This window comes from Acanthisitta chloris, unplaced genomic scaffold (genome assembly GCF_000695815.1).
Source record: "Acanthisitta chloris isolate BGI_N310 unplaced genomic scaffold, ASM69581v1 scaffold14791, whole genome shotgun sequence".
Taxonomy (NCBI): domain Eukaryota; kingdom Metazoa; phylum Chordata; class Aves; order Passeriformes; family Acanthisittidae; genus Acanthisitta; species Acanthisitta chloris.
This window is the reverse complement of record NW_008657744.1, coordinates 13510-35861: the sequence shown is the minus strand read 5'-3', so window position 1 is coordinate 35861 and position 22352 is coordinate 13510. Positions and strand designations below refer to the sequence as shown.

Here is a 22352-nt window from a genome sequence, read left to right as displayed (position 1 = left end):
GCATAACAGCTGATAAGAAAGGTATCAGGTTATATTGACCAGCAAATGGTGCACTTGTTCTGTTTGCCAGCTAGGCAGAAGAAGGTGTGATTGGTGTGTGTTCGGTTCCTTCCTTCCTTTCTCCCTTCCTCCCTCCCTTCCTCCTTCCCTTCTTCCCTCCCTTCCTCCCTCCCTTCCTTCTCTTTTTCTAAAATCTGAAACTCTGCTCATAGAGGCACAGCCTCTGGGACAAGTTTTGCCTTTGCTGCAGCTTTGAAGGGTGTTGAAACTGGTGTCACAATCTCATGGAAAATAATAAAAGGATCAGAAGGAGGAATGAGAAAGCCCCATAGCTCCAGACTTTCTCCTGGGAGATTTGCCATGCTGAGCTGTACAAGCTGCAGGGCTTCCTTCCCTCGGCCCAGGCCAGAGCTGTGCTGCTCTATCAGTGGTGAGTGGGATGAGCCGCCTGGCTTCAGAACACCCTTAGATCCTCCCAAAGTGGCAAATACCAGAGAAGAACTTGCCAAATATTTTCCAGAGTCTTCTGCCTTCTTCCCTGTCCTTCAAGTCTGAGAAGCTCTCATGCCTGTTGCCACAGTAAAGATTAACAGGATCTGTGGGTCCCTACAACTCTGTGATTCCCTGCCAAGGTTTTCACAACATTTTTTAAAAGGAAGGTTTCAGTTCAGAATTTTTTTTTGCACTAAAATGCCCTCCAAAAATAACGTTCCTTAGTTACTGCCTCCTGCCTGAACCTTTCCTGAGTTCCATACTTTGCCCAGGTGACATCTTCAACGATAAATAAACTACTTGTATCTTTCTTTCAGGAGTCATCAGTTTTTCTGTGCTTTGCTCAGTGTGCCTGCCTCATTAGTCATTGGTGACCCTTCCTTAAAAGGCATTTCGTTAATTTCTCAATTCTTCACCTTTACTAATAGTTAAGCAAATTTCAGCAAATAGCAGGCACCAAAAAAAGTGCAGTTGTATGTTACAAATCTGATCAGCCAGTTTTAATTCCTTCTACAATAACACACAAAATTCTGTTGTTACCACTAACTCTTGGAATGGAAAAGATTCTGCATAACTTCAGTGATAGCCAGTCACTTTGGCCATGGAAAAAAGCCCATGTATTCAGGCTGCTGGCAGACTGAGTGCAGTAACATTATATGCTCCTTCTGCCTTAGAATGTTACTAATTTGGTGGAAGTTTTTGCAATTGCAATGAGGGACTTTAAAAAAAAGGATCATAAACCATTTTCATAGTATTGATTTTACACAGTATTTTCCTATTTTTAGAATGCTACAGCCAAGTGTTTAAACTTTACTATGGCTTCTGTTTGCAGTTTGAGTGACACCTGTTGAACATGAAATTTTAGCCTTGCCATTAGAAAGATTGCTATAGTACATATATTGATTTGGGTTGGGGTTTTTTTGTGATTTATTGTTCCTTAAGATGAGTATTGAACCCATCTTAGCTTTGGTCGATACCTCCCTCTTCCGTCAATTTCCACTGAAATCAATCCCAGCTTCATGTCCTATTTATTCACCTGGCTTTGTTGAGTGGAGATCATATACTATCTATATCTATATCTATCTCCTTAAATTTACATATATCGCAAAAAATATTAGATATGAAGTTATTTCCTCTTTTCTGACATTATCAGTATGCACTGATTTCTGTTCTGTTTTCTGCCATTTCAAGAGCGTGCTGTGTTTAAGTACTTGGCTGCATTAAACAAGTTCGGGTTCCAGCAACTAACTATGAGGATCATCTGACTTTTTGCAGATGTGGGAGTGGTGCTTGGGTGGGGCTGGGCAGGAACAGGAAGGGATGACCGAGGCAGACCCCTGGGAGCAAATCTTGGCCTTTCTCTTTATGTGGTGGGGTCAAGAGATCTGTCTGGTATTTAAAATGGCACTACTAAGGCATTGCAGCAAGGAGAAAATAACCCCTCACTATTAAAGCAACATTCAGGCATAGCTCATTTTGCTCTAAAATGCTGATGACCATTGCTGCCTCCCTTCTTGGCTCTCTGTAGTGCACTCTGTTGCTTCCTTGTATCCTGGTGGTCACTCCCTGTAAAAGCTGCTGTGTTGTGATTTAACCCCGGACAGCAGCCAAGACCCACGCAGATGCTCGCTCACTCAAGCAAACCAAAACAAGAAAATAATTCACTGCTTCCCATGGGCAGGAGGTGTTCAACCATCTCCAGAAGAGCAGGGCCCTGTCAGGTGTAATGGTTGCTTAGGAAGAAAAACACGATCACACCAAACATGTCTCCTTTCTCCTTCTTCCCCCCACTTTATATACTGAGCATGATGTCCTATGGTATGGAATATCCCTTTGGTCAGTTTGGGTCACCTGTCCCAGCTGTGTCTCCTTACAAACTCCCATGCATCCCCAACTCCTTTGCCAGTATGGCAGTACAGAAAGCAGTAAAGGCCCTGACTCTGTATAAGCTCTGCTCAGCAACAACAAAAACATCTCTGCTTTATCAACCCTGTGTTCTGCACAAATCCTAAACATAGCCCCATACTGGCCACTCTGAAGAAAGTTAGGTCTGCCCCAGCCAAACCCTGCACATTGGAGAATGTCAGGAAGCATAAGGCTGCAGGAGCAAGCACAGGTGTTCACAGATGTGGAGTGATACTAGCTGCTGGGTTTTGTCTCGCTCTGTACGATGCATGACTGAAGAAGAAGTCAGGGACAGATGAAAGAAAATTCTCCTTTGATCATCCCCAAAAGCAATTTTCCAAGTCAGTCTTTGTCAGTTTTTCATTTTGGTCTGTTTGGTATTCTTTGGAAAAATTGCTTTTTAGAGAAAATCTACGTTTTCCATGGGAAGAAAATTACTCTGTTTACTTCAGTTCACAGTAGGAGTAAGGGGCAGAGAAATGCTGTCATGTCAGAGATGGAGAAACAGGGATCAAAACTGTATGAGTCATTGACAGAACTAGGATGAAATGCACACTCTTTGCTGTATATCTTTATAGTATTCCTTTAGCATACTGTATCACTTCTAGGACTCCTCACTTCTCATATTTTTGACCAGAGGCTGAATTGCAAAAGTATCAACTTAATTGCTGACATCTGGCCAGCAGCAAGGTAGGAACTTGCAGAAGTGCTACTTCATATGTGCAGCCAGTAATAGTTTCCTCAAGGCTGCTAATTAGCCTGGAGAATAAACCAGAGCCATGGGTTTTGGAGGCCCCCAGAGCCATGTCTGGTGACTGTCAGACATTCGCTTTTCATTTTCTGAGACATAATATATCAGCAAAATTAGTGAAAATAAGAGAAGGTGGTGGAGACAGGAGGACACAGTGATGCTATTTCTTCAGTGAGTGTGAAGACTGATATATTTGGGTGAACAGTTATTTGTTAAGACAGAATCTTAACAAAGTCTGCTGCCAAGGAGAAATGAACAATCTGTTCATCATGCCAGTGGTAAACAGTACATAATGTACTATAAAACCACAACAAAGTTATTAGGAAATCTGTTTTGGTGATACGGCTAGTGAAGTAATCAAATGGATTCCCCTGGAGCTGCGGAGCATTCAATCTTAGGTGTCTTGAAATACTAGGTAGGGAGATTTTATTGGATGTAGTGAGTCCTCTTGTGGGGTAACAAGATGATCTCACAGACTTCTTGAAGAGCCTTGAGAGAATGAGTCAGACAAGACAGTGAAGAAGGCAAACAGTAATTTCTAAAGCTGGTGGAGAGATTTCAGGTATGAATCAGCTGTGGTAACGCAGGGCTTGGAGAAACAAACAATATGTAGTTTACAGCATCTTCTTAAAATGCAAAATATTCTCAAAAACCCACCAAAATCTATGAGACTATATTCCTCACAGGAGTGGGAAAAAGGGAAGGGAGCGCAAAATCAGTGGTGCTTAGATAATAGCCAGCTGAAGTTTGAGAAGGTAGAAGGCAAATAACATTTTGAAGTAGGGATGGTTTTGATGGGACAGCATATAAAAATCACTACTAATTGAACCAAACTCCCTTAGTGAGTGGTTTTCTATGGACTTAGAAATACATTAACAGGAGTAGGTAACATTAGTTCTAACTTTCCTTTTAATTGGTCAGAGTACAGTTAGGAGGAGCCTTTACTTGCTCTTTGTTACAGGCTCAGAGAAGTTTCCATGAAATCCAACTAACTTTAGCAAACAATTATAAGGACTAAAGGCCCCAAGGAAAATTGCTTGTGTGTTCTGTAAACATCTGGTTGTCATTTTCAATTACAAGGATCAACCCGCTGAAGGAAGCAGTTCAGTTTTTTTGGAACAGAAATGGGACACTGGGGTTTTTGTTCTTTTTCATAGTGGAGAGTAAAGGAAATGTCAGGAATAGAGAGGTCATTGGATGCTCAGCTTTTATAAATACAAAAGTCTCTGAGAAAATTGAAGTAAATTGAAGTCAGGTTCTGAAAGTGTAAACAACCCTGTGGAGGTAAGGTTAAATAAGCAGGACTGGAGATCCTAGCATGCCAGCAAAAGCACATGATCATTCTATCATAAGCAAGTAATTTAAAATAGTGTGCAAAATAATAACGGCAAGGCTAGCCACAGCAGTGTTTCATGGGTTACCATATAAATATGTGCATGTATCTGCAAATTTAGCAGATGTAACTTCCCTTCTCAAAATGACTTTAACTGTTGGTACAAATACAAATATATAGATGACAGTATACAAAACTGCATGGTTTCCTAATGCAAAATACATGTTGTGTGAGTCCTGGGCAAAGTAAAACACACATTTCAGAAGGACTGGGTTTGTGTGTTGTTAAGCAAGGAGCTTCCTGTACAAGCTAAATAGGTAGAAATGTGATCCTCAGAGCATACTGAGTTACAAGCATGTAACAAACCTGATGTTTGTTAACTTTGTTCTGCTTCCATAAAATGAAAGTTCATTTGTTTTAGGAAGAAAATATATACCAAAAAAATACACTGTCTTGATCGCTTTTTAATTGCCACAGACATCATTGGTTCCAATACAAAACCAATTAGTTTCTGACATTCGCAAATGAATGCTGCTTTCTAATGCGATGCTGTGGTTTCTTGTTAGAAAATATAAATATATTCTGAACAATATGTATTCTTCTTCCTAATTATTAGCAGAACATATTTGTGCCTTCTAGAAAAAGAGCACACAAACAATTTCCTTGTATCACTAAAATAAACCCTCTGTAGGATTGTACTAAATCCTCTGTTTCAAATGCTCTCTTTTCCTTGAGAAAGGGAAATTCTTTATTTATTTATAACAAAAGTATAAGGACATTGAGTTCTTTCAGGTAAAAGCAAAATATAGCATACAGTCATAAATTTGCCAAACATATCTTTCTTTAAATGTTCTTTTTAGTCTTATAAACAGAACATACAGTCTAGTGGAGAGTAGTACTTATGGGGCTGACTTAGAAATTACAATAATTAGAATACTACACACTGCTAACACAGTGAGCTAAAATTAAAACTTTGCTGGAATAAATGATGTCATGTTAATAGAATCTGAAAAACACCAGTGTCTAGGCAGATCCACACATCACCCAGAGAAAGCAGCGATGTGCAAGTCCACGGAAATTAAACCAATTCAAGGGATTTAGGTGTCAGTATACATGCTTTATAATACGCTAGTAACATGCGAACCCTGTAAAAGAGTTTGAGGCAATATTTCATAACTGTAGCCTTTGGGATAAGAAGGTAACAGCATATAATTGCTTTTTTTCAAGTATTTTTAAAATGCTTCCCTTTAAGAAATGAATCCTGGCTCTGATAGAGTTCAAGCAGTACCTCTGGTTTATAAATATATATGTCTGTACCGAAATGTCAGATAATCGTCTGCTCATATAGGTGCTGGGAGAATGACAGTAAGTCTAGCCAGAAGCCTGTCACTGTCCCGCCAGAGCACTCTCTCTAAGGGATTGTTGTTCAGGATTGCCCAGTGTTTTGGAAGCCTTGCACCCTTTCTGATGCACTCACTGGCTCTGAGCCCTGGTCAGCTGTGAGAAGTGTACTGCTGCCTTTCATCATTGTGCTCCCATTTTAGGTAGAGTCATTATATACCACTGAAACAAAAACTTTGTTTTAAAACTTTAGCTACCATGACTTTTATTGGTTCAGACAGCAAAAAGCTTATACGCTGTGTGGGCCTTCATTGTAATATGCAGCCAGCCCACGCCATTCCTAGGTTCAGATTCCAACTTTCTCCAGCTGCATCCACTTTCAGCTGACAACCCTTCTGAATGCTGCATCCCAAAACCAGCCCAGACATCAAAAGTTCAGTAGCCACCCACGAGTTAGAACATATTTCTGAAAATTTCACACACCATATTGTTGTTACGCTGGCTTGTCTTACATCAAATATGAACCTTTTCTTCATGAGTGGAATGATTATTCTGCCCTTCTGGTGTTCATTGTACTCCCTCAAAGTTGATTTTTCAATGTAATATTGAGTATTCTCTTTTTCAGCCCCTGAGGTTGTCCATTTGAAGGTAATCCTAGTTTGCACAAATGTCAAAGAGAATGGAAACTTCTCTGATGTACTCTGAAATTACTTCTCAGTTTCAAGTGAGTCATCAGAGCTTTCAGATTCCTGGAAAACAGTATTTCATGCAGAAAATTATTACTAGAAGTGACACCCACTCTTTGATTAGAAAGGAAAAAACCCACATATCATTAATTTCTATTGGTTTTGGCAGGCACGTTTCCTCACAAAACAATGCCCATTTTTCGGAACAGAAGGGTAAAATATGGAAGGAATTGGGATTAAGAAGTAACAAAGGAATAGGATTTGAGCAACCTTAACTGGGAGTAAGATTAAAAAAATATAGTCTTAACATATTTCCTCAGTGGTGCCCCACATAAATAAAATATATCCAGACTCTGACAGAGGGAAGGACAGAAGAGCTGAGTGGTATGCATTTTGGAAAGTTCAAACTGAATTATTCAAGTCATAAAGTGTTTCTATAACAAGCTTATTGTTGTAATGACTTTGTTTCACATATTTATAGTAATGCTTTCCAAAATAAATATGTAGCTATAAAAAGGAGTTTCACTTTTAATTTATAGCAACTACTAAAAGGATGTATGTATATAGAATAGTATTCTTCTGTTTTGTGTAAATGCAAGACAAATCTGGCAGGACCACAGTTATTTTTGATCTGACAGAACACAGCTCAGTTGCTCTGTTTGTTGCAAAAGGACTTTTAGTGTAAAATGGTAAAATAAGACAAGACCATTTTTCTTTATTTGAAAGAAAACTACTGCTTGCTAAAATTACTATTTTTTTCCAATAGATAAAATAGAAAACCTATCAGCATACCAAAGTACAATTAAACAGACTGATAAACAAAATAAGAATGAGATCTAGCTATTTTTGAGCGAATCAAGAGGTATTTATCTGTCCAAATGGGATTTAGGCATTTAAATATTTTACCCCATTTGGCTTCAGCCAGTCTATCAAAAAAAACTCTCTCACTTCAAGTTTCACAACCACAGTGAGGCCAAATATAACTGGAGCCTGCCTAGAAGTCAGTCTTCAACAAAAAAATAATTGAGGTAATTTTCTATAAAGAGTAGGCTGAAGGAAAGGACTTTAAATTCATCAAATTTGACATCTTAACCCTATTTTCACTTGGAATGTAGTGCTGTGGCTTTAGAAAAAAAAAGTTAGAGGACCTTTGGAGAAAGCTCTAAGAACAAAAAGAAAGAAGTGATCAAGAAAGTACTAGCACAGAAGATAACTGTAGACTAGTTAGGTTGCCTTCTTTATGAAAGGATGATGTATGAAGTAGGAGGAAGCATAAGGGTTTTTTTCTTCTCTGCCCAGCTCCATGGCACATTTGATTTAGACCTCAGACATTACAGTACACATTTTTTTTCAAATCTAGCAGGATGAGGATGTCTGTTGACCTTCAAAGGTGAAAGGTCTGGCCCTACATTTCTTTAAAATGGTTCGAGTGATAACTTGAAGGTTTACTTTAGAGTCCATGTTCCATGGATTCTCTACATGGTAGTCATGATGCTATCTGTATGACTGGCTTTCACTACCCCATGGCATGCCAGACAAGTAGAGTTGAAAGGCAGTGTAGGGTGCTGCAAGGAAAACAGTAACTGTGGGGTACAGTCTGAAATCAGACTTACATAAGCCATGTCTTAATTGTTGCATCACTGTCTTCTGTGGTTTTGTCTAACTCATAACTAAAGAGTCAGTTCCCTAGTCTGGAGGACAAGTGATGCAGTGTGGCTCATGTCCATGTATCTAAATTCTTTTCCCTGACTGAGGGTGGCCTGCTCTTTGCTGAGTTTTAGGAACTGTCATGGGCTTGGGCTGTCTCATGGGGCATTGGATGACCACCCAGGGAGAAGAAAACAAACAGAAGATGATTGCAGGCCGGTGTTTGTGAGCCTGTGTCCTAACAGTGTTTAGTTTAGCCATTGCCCTTATTCCCAAGCTTCTCTTTTTCATTATCTTGATTGTTTCTTGTCTCTTGGGTGTTGCGGGATCTGGCACATTAATAAGGATTGGCATAGGATGCCTGAGTGCTGTAATTGCAGTGAAGAAGGGCTCCATCTGAACCTTAAAATAAGTGTCTTTGTTGCATATGTGATCAAACATCATTCTTTTGACATTGTAATTGTTATCCTAATTCATTGTAATTAGAATGAGACAGGACATTAAGACAAACAAACCCATCTGCTCCTTAGCTACTTATCCTAAGGCTCCCCTGTATCTACAGAAGACGAGAGACTGTTCTCTCAGCTCTAGCACAGTTTCTGCCTTCCAAAGTCAATGATGAATTCTCATTGGTGCCATCATTCAGAGGGCTTCTCAGCTCAGGTTCTTCATGTCCTGTTGCAAAGACTGGGAGTGGTAGAAAGGTTGGGGTGAAGAGCAGGATGGAAAGTGTACTCAAGCTGGAAGTTTGGTTTTCTTGGGTAGAACTCCTCCTCCCCAGGAACTTCTTTCCAACTGAATCTTCTTTCCAGCCTCCAGCTCTTTACCTTTGTTGCATGTGCCTTTCTAAAAGCCCGGACTCTTGTAAAAGTAGCAGGATCAGCAGGTTTGGCAATAGCCTAGCAGGGAAGATGCCTCAATAGCTTTTGCTGTTGTTATAACTCCTATGTACACAGTCATCCAAGTTAGGATGTGTTTCCAACCCTTCCTCAGGTCCACAGCATGCTCTGGGGCTCCTGTTTACTCATCATGATGGGCACTGGAGCTGAGTCTTCCTGGGACATCTTGGGGATCCAGGGCAGGGGCTTGTGTCTCTCTGACAGGGTTACTGGGGTTGCCCTACCCAGCATCGTGCCTCTGTGCTCTTTTGTGTCTCTCTGTATGTGTGCATGTGCATAAGAGAGAAGAGTATTTTGTGGGCAGATTGCTCTTCTGCAATGTCCCTGGGAGCAGCTGGAGCAGGGATAGCAGCTGCTATTTGGATTCCCACACCTGCTGCAGCTCCTCTGGACTCCTTTGGGCAGGTCTGTAGATAAGTTTTTATCACAGAACCAGCAATCCCAGCACTCTTACTCTGCTTATTCAGCAACAAAAACATGGGTCTGAAAACTGTAATTCATGTTATTCCTGTTTTTCCCCTCCCAGTAACCCAGTTACCGCACAACCCAGTAACCACTTGCTTAGCTGGACAAATTAGGCTGAAATCTTCTGTCACATTAATTGCAGTGGAGTATTACAAGTGAAAAAAAACCAAACCCCACCCTATGCATGAGGCTGAGATTGTTGGATGCAGTCAATTCATTCACAAAAGCTTTCATCCAGTTGCTATATGACTAACAAAGGTGTCAAGCAGAGTCTTCTTCCTTGGCACCGAGCAGGGTGGTGCTTATCTTCCCTCTTCACTGATGCTTGGAGATGTGAGTGCCCCCTTCCTCATTGCTTGAAGCAGTGGGGTTTTCCTCTCTCAGTGGGATGCATAGGTGAAAATCTGGTAATATTTTGATTTTTTTTTGCTTTGATTCATGCATTGCACACTCCTCAGCCTCAAACCCTTCTACCAGAACAGGGACACCATTGCAAGTTTTCCAGTGCCTGTGATATTACGACACATGGACAGTAACTTCCTTAACTATAGACTTGCCCTCCCTATGATCTTCTTCACCCCAGCCTGATCCCTACATCTCTCAACTGCATGACCCTTCTCCTCTCCACATGCACATTCTCTCCTTCCAGTTTTCCCCTGGTTCTTCATCCCAGTCCAATCTCAGTAGACTGTCATTAATATCTCTCAGTCTGGCTTTTCTGACAAAGAGTTCCCTTTTCCACCTTCACAGAAGGTACCTGCATAGATGGATTAGCTGAGCTTGGACAGATCTGTGACATCTGTGCTTTAACTAGGTATCAAGTATTTCCATCCCATAGAAGGTGAGGTCTCAGCCCACAATGTTTTCTGTGTGAGTGAGAAACATATCAGCAGCTTTGACTGTGGTAGCTTACCTGGTATGTTAAATACGCGTAAAGTAAGAGTTCCAGCATTTGGGATCAGCTAGGGTTGGAAATCTTTTTAGCTTGAGTACAAGAAGAGCATGTCATATTGGATTAGTAGATGCTTTTGGTTTCACTGAGGTTTGCTGTGCAGAAAATACCCATGTGTGGAGAACATACCAGAGTAATCTGAATATTCATCCAAAGCACGGTGTGGAATAACAGGCTTGAGTGTTTGAATTGCCCCAATGTGTTTGCCATTGAGTCAGGACTGCATATTTTCCTTTTGCTTGCTATTGAACAAGGGCAATGTTTTGTGCTAAGCTGTTCAGGGACAGATGAGATGTCCTTGGAATTAGACTGGTTCCACATGGTTTACACCAGCCTCTTCTCCACAAAGAATGCTTCTCTTGGCAGTTCAGATCCTCTTAGTTAGGGGTTGGCTGAGACAAAAATAAAATCCTGATCATCCTCATGGGGAGTTAATAGTGACTGTCCTCAGGATTCCTTCAGCCTTTTCCTGGCAGACATACAGCAACTGGATGAAGTATTTTGTGAATGAATTGATTGCATCCAACAGTCTCAGCCTCATGCATAGGGTGGGGTGGGGTTTTTTTCACTTGTAATACTCCACTGCAATTAATGTGACAGAAGATTTCAGCCTAATTTGTCCAGCTAAGCAAGTGGTTACTGGGCTGTGTGTTATGACAGAGCACAGCCAGTCTCAGCAAGTGACAGGGAGCACACTGTGTGAAACAGCATATGAATATGGTTTACATATGGACAGGTGAACAGCTGCTTTCCAGAATAGTTCAGAAAATATCACAAAAATATTTCTGTCTTGTACTATGCTATCCTCACTCATTGGAGTGAGCATTTCTTCATTGTTGTCCTAGCAAATCCATATTGAGAAAAATTAAAATGCTTCCAATAACTACCTCTCTAAAGGGAAAATTCCTGAGTACCTAGGTGTGGGACATTCCTTTAGGGTAAGCCCTACAAATGAAACAGTGTATCAAAATCTTGTAAAAGGACTTATGATTAATGAAAAGAAAGCATTCAGACCAACAGGTGTCATTCTGATCTTTGCATAAGTGAGACAGCCAAGCTGCTGTAACCAGAAACAGGCTTCAAAGGATATTTTCCCCCGGAGTGTTAGCAGTGAAGCTCAGATCTTCAGAGGTGTGGAATTCCCACATCCGCAGACCTCCTCATGCAGCCTGCCTGATGCTGCTGCCCGCTGAGATGCTGTGGGGCATAAAATTCAGTACAGAATCCAGAGCCAGGCAGTGAGGCAGAAGATCTATTAGTTCTTCCACTCAAAACTCCTGATTAGCAAACTATTGGCTCCTATAAATTGACTACATTGCAGGGATGAGCTGTGCTCTGTAAAACATATTCCTCTGTCTAGTTTAAGGTTGGATTTGTGCACAAGCAACTACTTCCATAAATACATGCCTCCTCACTAAACTTGGAATTTGATGATTTTCCCCCTTGTATCCTGTGAAGACTCATAATTCATGAAGCTAAAACTTATATTCATCATATTTATTTTTTTTGCAGATCAGGATTACAACATACCAAAAGTATATCTGAATACAGTTTAATGCATCAGTACCGAAACAATCACTTTTCCTGAAAATTTTCTCTTCACATCCATGCAGCTCAGATGTGCCTGAAAATGTTTCAAGTAGAGCTGAGGGTACTTTCTTTTAAAAAAGGATCTCCTACAAATCTCAAGTCTCCCTTAGCAAGGATTCTGTAGCCTTCTTAGACTAATGTATTCTAGTAGCTGATACATGTGATTAGAAACTTTCTTTATATAATCTTTGCTGCAAATTAAAATATTTACTTTTTGTCTGGTTTCTAGTGATTAAAGAGGACAGCTGATTTTGGATGGGTAAAAATTTATTCTATGGTGTTGTAGTTTAACCCTAGCTGGCAGCTAAGCGCCACCCAACTGCTCACTCATACCCTCCTCGCTGGGGGACAGAATCAGAGGGCTGAAAGTGAGAAAACTCATGGGTTGAGATAAAGACATTTTAATAGGGAAAGCAAAAAACCATTTATGCAAGCAAAGCAAAACAAGGAATTAATACAGCATTTCCTGTGAGCGTGCAGGTGCCATCCCCAGGACAGGGGTTCCATCATGCCTAATGGTTAGTTGGGAAGACAAATACCATCACTCTAAATGTGCCTCACTTCTTCCTTTTCTCCCAGCTTTTATTGTTGAGTGTAGCATCATATGGAGTGGAATATCCCTTTGACCAGCCGAGGTCAGCTGTCCCAGCTGTGTCCCCATCTGGCCTCATGCCCATCCCAGCCTCCTCACTGGAAGTCAGAGTGAGACACACAGAAAGTGCTGACACTGAGCAAGTATTGTTCAGAAATAGTTAAAACATTGGTCTATTATAAACACTGATTTGGTAACAAATTGAAAAGACATCCCTGTGTGGGCTGCTAGGAAAAAGATTAACTCCATCCCAGTCAGACCCTGTATGAGGTCTTCCAACACTCACCTCCTTCTTCTGACCCTCTACTGAAAATGTGTTTTCCAAAACTGGGAATCTGTTACTGGAGAGGTATGACCAACACCAACTGCAGCAGAAGGTTTACCACCCCATCCTTGTACCTAACCTTCATAAACAGGCTTGTTTAAAATTTCTCATATCTGTGGCACTATGACTATAATGAAATAGACCCTATTATTTAGAACTCTATGAGGAATTGGCATGGAATAAATGAAATTTGCAGTTCTAAAGGGGAGGATTCAACTGTTTCAGCATCAATAAATATTGGTCAACAACTCAAAAGTTATTTAGATTTATGAGTTTGTTTGGACTTTTTTTGCAACAGTATTATGTTGTTAGTTCATATGCAGCTTATGAGTTTGGTCCTTTTCTGCAGCAGTGCTCTCTGGCCAATTGTACCTGTCCATCCAATTTCTCCTTTTTCTAGCTTGTTTTGAATTTCCTCATATTGAATTTGGACCATTTTTGAAAATTATTTTGAATTCTGACCATATCTTCCAAAACCCTTATAGTTCTTCTCAACTTGGTGTCATTTGCTATTTATATATGCTCTTGCTATTCCGTCATTAAATTTGTTACTGAAAAATTTGAACAGAATTGAATGCACAGTGGGGTATCCTTTTGAGGTTCTGCTCAAAAAAAAAAAATTCACTTTAGATTTCATTTTTTCCAATAGCTGTGGCAATCACCTGATAGGTATGTTATGTGAAACAGTGTCTAAAGTCTTACTAAATTCAAATTGTTTTATTGCTTATATTTTATTTGTTCACTAAATCAGTTACTCTTGTCAGAAGAAATCAGACTACTTTTATGTGCTATGTTCTTGACAAAAAAAAATGCTGGCTGTTGCTAGCTTCTTTTCCTCTAGTGCTCATAAACCAGTCAGTTTTAGGGCGATGGTAAGTGCAAATGCAAAATGGCAAATTGACTAGAAATTAAAATAAAAATGAAGCCAAATGGCTTTTTTATTTCCCAGAACATATGAAGTACAGGAAGATAAGCATAAAAGATGAAAATTTGATTTGATTTTCAGTGTTCTTTCATTTCAAAATTCAGGATGTGAACCTTAACACTGCAAAATGAAATTTCAGTCTCTGGTATGGCAATGAAACTTACTAATTTGGTTAAATCATATAAAAAAGTTTCCTCTGCATGGACCTCAGAGATTAAAAGCTCCATAGATCTGCATGCATCTAACAGTTTTCTTGCAAAATCCAGCCTCCAATGCCATAGCTCATGGGGAGAATGTGATAATTTCAAAGGTTGGAATAGGATCACTTTATTTTAGAAAGCACCTTCAGAAATCCTTGAAGTTTATCTATAAGCTTAAAACCCCACTAAATCCTACGGTTCTCATTTGGTTTCTGTTAACTTTGTTTTGTGATATCTGAATACAAAAACTCACTGCAGAATATGTTTATAGAAAAAGTTAAATGTTTTTATTGGTCTCTGCATTGCTATTTCTACTTCTGCTAAAAAGCATGTTTGTTTTTCTCCCTAGACTATTATCTTCGAAATTATTTTTCTACATTATCTGTTTTAATTATTCCAAATGACAAATCAGAGTCAGATCCAATGAAAACAGTGGTATCTTGTTGAAAATTATGATTTGTGCCTTATATCAACTTTCAGTTGAAACATTGCTCTCTGCATTGAATAGCATGTACTTTTACTCATTCAGAATAAAAGTAATTAAAGTGATCACGTCAGGTTTAAATCAAAATATGCTGTTCTATTGCTAGTTGAATAAGCAGCTTGGGTTGATCTTCTTAAGTAGACATGAGATACATATTGCAGGTACACAAACACTTTTTAAGATGGGCCTGGAAGATGGGGCTACAAAGACTGCAGGAGAGGAGGGGGAAAGAGCTGGCAAAAGAGAGGTGAATAAAAGCACCATGCTGCCAGCATGTGTGCACATAAAGCTCACTTTGCCTGCATAATTAGATGTAATTCTTCAGATAAGCATTCATTGTGTAGGCAAGGCCTAAATTAACAGGCTAAACTAAACAATCTGAGTTTGAAAAGATGCTCAGAGAGGGGGTGAACATGCAATTGCATATTTGTATCTTGCTGCCACTCTTCTACTTGTCCAAGTGCAAAGCTATACAAGGCAGTACAGACTATCTCCATGAGGTGTGATTTCATACTGTTTAACTGATCTATAGCTCCTGCATGCTGAGCTCCACTGGTTTGCTGAATAAACCAAACAGGATTTCCATAACTGTAGACAAAGTCCTTTACACTACAAAAACTTAATGCAAATGACAGTAATTAAATTGTTCAAATATGAAGTATTCATTTTAACCTTCCCCTTCAAATGTCCTGTCAAATCCTGCTTCTGGTTTGAAGTCTACAGGAACCCAGCAAAACAGTGTGTACATTGAAGACAGAATTATTAATGCTTCTTCATGAAACATCTCTGAAAACATTTTGAAACATGAGTCTTTCCATGCAGATGACTTTTATTATTACTGTCACTTTTGTTCTTCCTTTCTTTTTTATTGTAGAATGTTTTAAGTCACATGTATCTTGCTTTACTTTAAAAATAGTTTCTGTGAAAGGATCTTCTTCTATATTAAAACACAATGCCTGACAGTTTGCAGTCCTTTGGATGGGCCATTTGGTGTTATTGGAATATTAATAACACTAGCACTTTTTTCTGAGGTATAACTCTAATTATTAAATTTGCAGAAGGAAGACAGACTTGGTCTCATGATCATAGATGTTAAACTGTGAGAGAAGTAACGAGCAATTTCTAGGCTGTATCTATTCACAGAGGAGTCTGTTCTAGAACTAAATAACTGTGGAAACATATGCCTCTTTCATTTTTGTTTTCCAAGAATGTTTTTTGCAGGTATAGTTGACAAGGAATGCATCAACACATTTAAACAGAAGTCATACTGCTCTGTCAGCCTGAATCTGAGAGAGACAGCACTAGGTGTACGCTGTTTTTCTAATAGGAAGTGTCCTGATTTCTATAAATAGACATGTTTCAGTTCTGATTGTTCTGTACTGAAATAACTGGCTAGATGTTTAATTACTCTAAATAGAAAACACGAGTAGTGGCAGGCATTCAACCCCTCCTAACTGTTCTACTTCCTGGGCATTGGCTCAGAAACACACCAGATCTGAGGGCACATTTTCTTCTTCTTCTCTTTGGTACATTCATATTGATCACTCTGATATATCCTAAAGGCGAATACACAGTGCAGCATATCCTTTGGAGTCAGGAATCAAATTCAGCCCAGGTCAGGATGTGTCACAATAAACAAGGGAAGGAAATTAACTGCTTCTGAGTAATGGAGTTCCCTCCAGCTCCCTTTCAATTTGCACACAGCTAGGCATTGTGCTTTATATGTAATTATAATGATTTATTCAGAGGTGTTTACTAGTCAGAGGCATAACATCTTGCTTATCTGATAATTACATAGCTGGTGAGGTCATGGAGTAGGTTGTTAGCACTGTCAATCTTTTGCGCTAAAATGAAGTATTTGCTTGTACATTTCTTTAATGTTCCATTTGTTTGCCATCTGTGCCATTTTTATCTACCTGCAGGGGTTTTTTTGTCATTTCTCTTACAAAGAAGTATGTAGTGAATCTGTCTTGCCTAAAATTCATATACCTTAATTACTTTTATACCATAATATTGGTTCTCATAATGTGAAATTGAAGAACTATTTACAGTAATAAATGCAGTGTAACTAAAAATTGATCTCTTCTTCTTTGTCACACTGCTTATAAACATAAAAAAGTGATAGTTACTTTCATGGTCCTGGATCCATTCTGCACAATCAGTTCATTACTGTACTTAACGTAAATTGAGTGTTAAATCTCCTTAAGTGAATCTTCACCCTGCTTGACATTTGTAATTGTGATTGAGATAGGAAAAAATTACATTTTGGAGAAGGAAATAAATACAGGAAATACTTCTGTGGGCCATCAGTGGGACAAAGTTTAGGGGGTAATCTAATAAAATTAGGAAGGTATCACAGTTGGATAGCACAAGACGGAATAAAATGGATGTAATCTTCCCAATCTCGGGTAAGAGAACCAACCAGTCATTGAAATAGCTGTCCTGCAGGGAGCTTTGAGACCTGATGCTATGCCCTGCCTTGGATACTTGTACAGCTTCTCTGGCTGCCCTTTCTGTTTCAAAGTTCGTTTTTAATTGTCATCCTGCCAATGAAATTATTTATCCTTTATTGAACATATTCATGGTGTCCTCAACAGATGTAATAATTCTGTTGTGAGATGTTTGCTGTTCTTCAGGATTTAGCTCTAAGTATTTTTTATTCAAATAGGGATTGTGTACTTTCTTTCTCAGTGTGCTTCTTTTCTTCCTGGATAGGTGGCATAAACCCTTGGGATCTTTTGATCTGCTTATCTTCCAGAAAAAATGGTGGAACTGGCTGCATTCAAACAGAAGACTTGCATAATCTAGAGTTATTCCAGAAGGTATGAGATTATTGTGTTTTCCTTTGTGGGAATGGAAGGACAGGGCAAGCTTAAATCTTCAGCACTCACTCATAAATAGTATCTAATGCTTATTTTATACTGAAGCAGCATGGTTTAGCAATTTCTCATTTGGACACAGTATGTTAGTTTGGATGTAAGTATTTCAATGTAGGTGCAGAATATTGATACAAGTGAGTGTCAAGTTTCCCTTTTCTCTTCTTTAGCTTGAATTTTTGTGTTCTTGGTCATCCTCAACCAGCATGTGGCAGCAAAAGCATCTACGTAATTCAAGGGAAATTTAAGAAATTTGCCCTATTGGAAAAGAGAATTTAGAAATGGGGAGAAACAAGTAGAAAATGTATGCAATATTTCAAAATAATAGCATAGGCAGGAGATAAAGCTGGATGAATTTAGGCTTCACATCTTACATCACTATTGAGTTTCACCTATTGTAGTTGCTGCTTTATAAACATATTTTAGGCAGCTCTCCAAACAGTGGCAGTGCTTCTGCAATTGATAATTTGTGAGCTGGACCAGTAGAGCAGGGCCTTCAAGGAAGTTCTTTGCTCTGGCATCAGTCTCGGTGTTTTCAGGTTTGCTTTTTATTTTTTCCACTTGAACATGTTGTAGGCACAGTTTAGGTTACTTAGGTATGTAAATGTCTAAATAAGCACCTGACCTGTTGATAAAAATATATGTGACATAAACTGGGGTCATTGAAAAAATGTTACTAAGCTACAGTTTGACTTGTATTTCAAGTAAAATGGCACAGGTAATAATACCGAGACCCTAAAGTATAGACTCTGGCGTGAGGGTCTGGGAGAAATGGAGTTGCTTTTAAAAGGTGTTTACCTCAGGTATGAAGTTTGTGAGGATACAAAAAACCACTGATGTCCACAGATGTCAGAGCTAGGAGCATGTACACTGGGGTTCCCTGGGGCAGAATGCCTTATCTAACTGCATTCAAAGTGAAATTTTTATAGCAATTCCAGTTTGCTAGAAATATAAATGCTTTGGATTCAAGGCTCAGATCATAGAGCATCCCAGGCTTCTGCAAACTGCTTTTTGCTCATTCTGCCTATATTATCATATCTGAGCCTCTAATACTGTGCAATATAATAATCCTTACGGCATGCTACAACTTCCAGAAGTTCCACACATGAATAACTGAGACACAAGGTGATCAAAGGAATTGTCCAAGTTCACTCAGGAAGTCTGCACCAGAGTGGGGACTTAAACCATATGGCCCACACCTCCAGATAACTTTAAATATTGCACTAACATTACTTGCTGCTGGCATGCCCATACCACAGTGCAACACAGTTCTTTGTTGCAAAGCCTGGATGTGCTTTAGCTACATTAGCTTACCACTGATCCCAAACACAGCAATTCAAGAGTCATAGGTTGTTTCCATGCAGGGAGAGACAGTCTTTGATAACTGACAGAGTATAAAGAAGCTGCAGAAACTGAAAAGGGGACAGGGAATGGTGAAAACTCAGCAGCCAGGAGAGACATGGGTCTAAATTTTTGGTTTATGATGGCCATGGAGGAATAGCCCACACCTTAACTTAATGATCCCACATTGCAGGGATGGCAAAGTTGTAATTTGCTTTTGACACTGATGGGAGTTTTGTACATAAGGTGTCTCTGATAAATTAAACATAAACCCCTTGAAGGCTTCAGGAAAAAGAAAGCTTTTCTGAATTAAATCATTAAAGCTTCTCTTCTTACATGCAGGTAAATCTACTTCCAGAAATCCAGCATTTTCTTTGCAGAAAAGAGGGATTATGCCAGATAACAAAAGCCTTTTCAGGTAATCTAATTTCTTCAAATCTGCATGTGTGATGATAGTCTTTTAGTAGCTGTCACAGGAAGTTTCTGAAATGAGACTGTCAGGCTTTCAATTCTGTTTTATTTTTAGTCATGAATGCATAGAGAGAAAAAAGTGAAACAAGAATGATAATCCATTTCAGACACCACTTAAATATAGAAAACAGTTACGCAGTATCTTTTCAGGTAAAGATATGGCATTTAGCTTTTTAGCTATTGCATATTGCAGAAATAATTTGGCTATAAGTGTCTTATTTTCGGACTGTTTTGTGTTAATATTGGTGTTTACACTTCAAAGCCCTGGGTTCTCTGTGATATGTTTGTTCAGCTTTACAAAAATGTTGTGGCATGGAGAAGGAGTAAGAGTCAGAGTTTGGTTCCCATCCAGACATAATTTACTGATAAAAAGCCTTTGTGTATTAAGATCAGCAACCAGAAAAGTTTAAAGGTTATGGGCAAGTTGCCAGAGAATTCTAATTTACTATGGGTAAAATTCAGCTTTGAATAGAAACTGGAAAAAACTGTTGTGCACTGTATTAGGTCTATTTAAATTGACACGTTATAATCTCAGTTACACTACTGTATATCCAGCATCAATGCTATTTTGGATTTATGATCTATCTGCGCCACATAAACTTTGCTAATAAGAAATTTTGTCTTTTTTTATTTCTTTTGTAATCCAGTAACATCTAACCCCACCCTTATTCCGTTAGTATTTTCTCTCCTATTCTCTCTTTTTTGCTAAATTTAACATATAAGGAAAGGATTCATTGCATCTTATTTAACCGTTTAGAAGTTAAGTATATTCTGCAGTAGTATTCTAGTCTTCCACTTAAATCAGGGGAGAGACACACCTACAAATACTACTTCTTTTTATCCTGAAATATGTGTTTAAAATAGGTGTGTTGAATTACACTTTGCAGGTACTTACTACCCAATTACCTCTCACCACGGACTGTAAATGGAGCCTGGACAAGTGTCTTAGATTAAATACCTGACATTTGGATGCTTGACTAAAGTTGAAGTTAGGTGGTTCCTAACCCAAGTATACAATATTTTTTCTTTTAATTTTTGTACTGTTTAATTTAAAGATGGATCAATATTTAAAAGCTGTGAAGTTTTTCCCTTAAAGAACTATACTTTGAGGCTCAGTTTAAATTGCACATTTTGATTTTCTTGGTGCAGTACATTGTCAAAACTGATCATAAGGAACATGCAGTATAGTAAACATCTATCCAGGTCCCATAAGGGTCCTTTATCACGAAGTTATATTACACCAGGTAGGTGATTCTGTTTTGGCTGAGTTTTAAATGTGTCCTCAGTGATACCTAGTGCCTTGGTTCCCTTGCACTGGGAAGTGAATTAGAAAGTATTTTGATGTAGTACAAGTTTCAGAAGATTTCTAAAGGACTTCAGAAATGGGTAGGTCCTACTCATGTTGTAACAGATTGTCTTTAACAAGCATTGGTTTGCCCTGCTACTTGGAGAAAAGCCAGTTGCAGTGGTTTTATTATTTTGCTACCACAAAACCACAAACATAAGAGGCACTAACCACACACAGAGCTTTCCCCTTAAAATATGCACATTTTCATTGCTGTCCATAATCCGGTACAAGCTACTTTGTGTATGCCACTTCTGTTAAGGTACTCGGTGTTTTCTCCTGTATTGGGTTGGCAAGCTTTAGTGGGGAGGAGGCCACAGGGGTGGCTTCTGTGAGAAGCACATCTGACAGAACCAATGCCAGCCAGCTCCAAGATGGACCCACTGCTGGCCAGGCTGGCACCTCTGGAATAACCTATTTAAGAAGGGGAATAAAACAATTGCACAACAGCTGCTCAAGAGAGGACTGAGAACATGTGAGAGAAACAACTATGCAGACACCAAAGTCAATGAAGGAGGAGGACGAGGTGCTCCAGAGCAGAGATTCCCTGGCAGCCCATGGTGAAGATCATGGTGAGGTAAGCTGTGCCCCTGCAGCCCATGGAGGTCCACAGTGGAGCAGAGATTAACCTGCAGCTTCTGGAGGACCCCATGCTGGGGCAGGTATATGCCTGAAGGAAGGCTCTGACCCTGTGGGAAGCCCATGCTGGATCAGGCTCCTGTCCAGACCCACAGACCTGTGGAGAGAGGAGCCCATGCTGGAGCAGTCTGTTCCTGAAGGACTGCACCCTGCGGGAGGGACTGAGACTGGAGCAGATTGTGAAGAACTGCAGCCCTTGGGCAGTATTCACCTTGGAGAAGTTAATGGAGGGCTGTTTCCTGTTGGGGGGACCCCATGCTGGAGCAGGGGAAGAGTGTGAGGAGTCCTCCCCCTAAGGAGGAAGAAGCAGCAGAGGCAACATGATGAACTAACCATGGCCCTCATTCCTGCATCCCTGCACCATTGCAGGGAGAAATTTGAGAATCAGGAGTGAAGTTGAGCCTGGGAAGAAGGGAGGTGTAGGGGGAAAGTGTTTAAGATTTGGTTTTCTTTATCATTATCCTACTCTGATTTGATTTGTAATAAATTCAATTAATTTCTGCTCAAATTGTGTCTGTTTTGCTCATAATGGCAATTGGTGAGTGATCTCTCCCTGTTTTTATCCTGACACATAAGCATTTCATTTTATTTACTCTTACCTGTCCAGCTAAGTGATAGACTTTGATGCTCATCTGGCTTCTAGCCAGGGTCAACCCACCAGATCTCTTTAGGGAAGGGCCATTTGTAAGCATCTTATTCCTTACTTACAGTTTTAGTGCTTTCCTGGCAAAGAGAGCAGCCCTTGTGAGTGATGCTGAAATCCTATTGAAATCAAGGTAATATGTGTGCTTGGCAGCTGGGCTCTGAATCTTACCCACCCAGGAACAGAGGATTATTCTAGCACTTTGCTAAAGGACTGATGTATAGAAAAAGGTCCACCTCTCACTTTTTAGTTTCACCTTCAATAAAAAAGGTTTAGAACATAAATTAGCTGACGTTTAAAAGTAAAACTAAAAAAAGTCTGTCTCTTAAATCTAGGTGTCTCCACATCAGCATGTGGCCTAGGGGCTGAGATAGCCGTTTCAACACAAGGTTCTCATGCCACTTGAGGTGCCATGGAGAATCCAGCATGCCCAGTAGCATGGGAAGGTTT

General features: G+C 39.5%; 1 protein-coding gene across 1 annotated transcript in view; it reads left to right on the top strand.

Annotated features, from left to right (window-relative positions):
- The window catches only part of LOC103811845 (cadherin-like and PC-esterase domain-containing protein 1), a gene marked incomplete at its 3' end in the record, with an annotated part of 46368 nt that overhangs the window by 12781 nt on the left and 11235 nt on the right, over positions 1-22352 (top strand). The window contains exons 3-4 of the mRNA XM_009084842.1: positions 17303-17409; positions 19147-19222. Coding sequence (XP_009083090.1) covers positions 17303-17409; positions 19147-19222 — 183 coding nt within the window. The remainder of the gene's footprint in view (positions 1-17302; positions 17410-19146; positions 19223-22352) is intronic.